The following is a 1611-nucleotide window of genomic DNA, read 5'->3' as shown; positions in this document are numbered from 1 at the left end:
GAGCTCAGCCTTCCCGCAATGCAGCTGGTTTCTGGGGTTGAGCCAGCACGTGGCGGAGCAGCCGGTGAGCTCCGCTCCTCGTCGCACAGCTTGTCTGGGCCGTGTGCTGGAGCGATGCGAAGCCCGTTTTGTTGGAGAAGAGAGCGCAGAGCGGGGAAGGCAGGTTGGCCGGTGGCGCTGAGCAGGCTGCCGCGGTGTCTTGTGCGCGTAGAGCACCGGGCTGCGTGTTGTGATCGTACAGGAGAGCTGAAGGGGGCCCTCGGGGCTTGCCTCGCTGCAGGGATGTGCGTCCCAACTGCTGGAGGATGCTTCCCCGCTCGCGCTGCGGCTGTAACCGTATTTCCTTGGTAGCTTCTGCTTTGGCAGGAAGAGCTCGTTTTAACCTGCCGTGCTGTCAGCCACAGTGAGGTGGTGCTCGGTTTTCTGCTCCTGCTCGCTCGGCGGGTTGTGATTTTTGGTAGTCTGTGTGGAGGGCCCCGCAGAACTGCGCAGGTCAGCGAAACGCCTGTAAGCTTACGACGTATGGATTTGTGGCAATTTTGCTTTCACATGTGAAGGGCCCAGTCCACGGTGCAAATCAGGCGTTGGCTCTTCTACGAGCCAGAGCGGCTCTCCGCAGCTCTGAGGATTGTGGAGATCCGGAGAGACGTCGGCCTCCGTGGTGGGACCCTTTCTGGCTGTCTCTGGGTTGCCGAGGCCAGACTTAGGGGTGACTCGCAGGGGCAGAGGTAGCTGGCGCTGTGATGGGAACCCTAGGCAGAAAGTTTCAAACCTTTCTCCTTTCCCTGGTCTCGCTTAAATGACAAGGTATAACTAACTGACAGGGCTGTTTTTCTTGATTCAGAAGTATCCTAGCTATCCCCTCTTCCCCCGACTCCTCTCCAAGCAGCCTCTTCGCGTTTGGCTCTGCAAGGCAAGCTCGTGGGCCATCTCGGCTGATGGACAAACAGCCTTCGGAAATGACAGCGGGAGAGACTTGCGTGCTCTCCTGCAGCCGGTGGATACCTGTATAGAGAGACTTAATTACTACTGCTTCTTAAACAGTGTTTATCTGTCACCAGTCTCTTACGTCTTCCTTCCTATCAGGTAGGACATGCTATCTGCGTTGCTTTTAGAGGTGAAAGGTTTAGACAGCCAGCCTGCTTTTAGGGGTAGAAAAGGAGCCGTAGAGAACAGCCCACAGCTGACGAGCCCACGTTGCCACTGTCACGCTGATTTATTCGCAGGAGGAAAAGGGGGGGGGGATGACACCTCGCTGTCAGAGGAAGCACGGACCTGTAGGAACCTGCTTTTTTTCCCTCCCATGCGATTGCCCGGTCGGATCGGGGTAGCAGCTGCCCTGCCTCTCTCCCTTGGGTTTACCCGCTTCCAGCTTTACTGGCAATTGCACCACCAATTGTAAATGTTTAACCCTGTGGCTCACCTGCCCGTGTTTCTGGGGTGCTGTGGACCTAATGCTTCCCATAACAAGCGGCGAGGGTTACGTGCCTAAGTGGCGGCGTGGTCCTGGGGGCAGAGCAGCTTTTGGGGCTGCGAGGCGCCCGTGGTGTGTTCGGCATGATGTGCCAGCGCGGCAGGGTGCGGCTGGGCCCAGGAACCAGCCGGTCTTGG

General features: G+C 57.9%; 1 protein-coding gene across 1 annotated transcript in view; it reads left to right on the top strand.

Annotated features, from left to right (window-relative positions):
* The first annotated feature begins 1560 nt into the window (after positions 1-1560).
* TSR1 (TSR1, 20S rRNA accumulation, homolog (S. cerevisiae)) overlaps positions 1561-1611 on the top strand; it is a 7115-nt gene continuing 7064 nt past the window's right edge. Inside the window, exon 1 of the mRNA XM_009334301.1 lies at positions 1561-1578. Coding sequence (XP_009332576.1) covers positions 1561-1578 — 18 coding nt within the window. The remainder of the gene's footprint in view (positions 1579-1611) is intronic.

The sequence above is a fragment of the Pygoscelis adeliae genome, unplaced genomic scaffold, assembly GCF_000699105.1.
Source record: "Pygoscelis adeliae isolate BGI_AS28 unplaced genomic scaffold, ASM69910v1 Scaffold531, whole genome shotgun sequence".
Lineage (NCBI taxonomy): Eukaryota > Metazoa > Chordata > Aves > Sphenisciformes > Spheniscidae > Pygoscelis > Pygoscelis adeliae.
The sequence above is the reverse complement of the archived record's forward strand: the minus strand, read 5'-3'. Positions and strand labels throughout refer to the sequence as shown.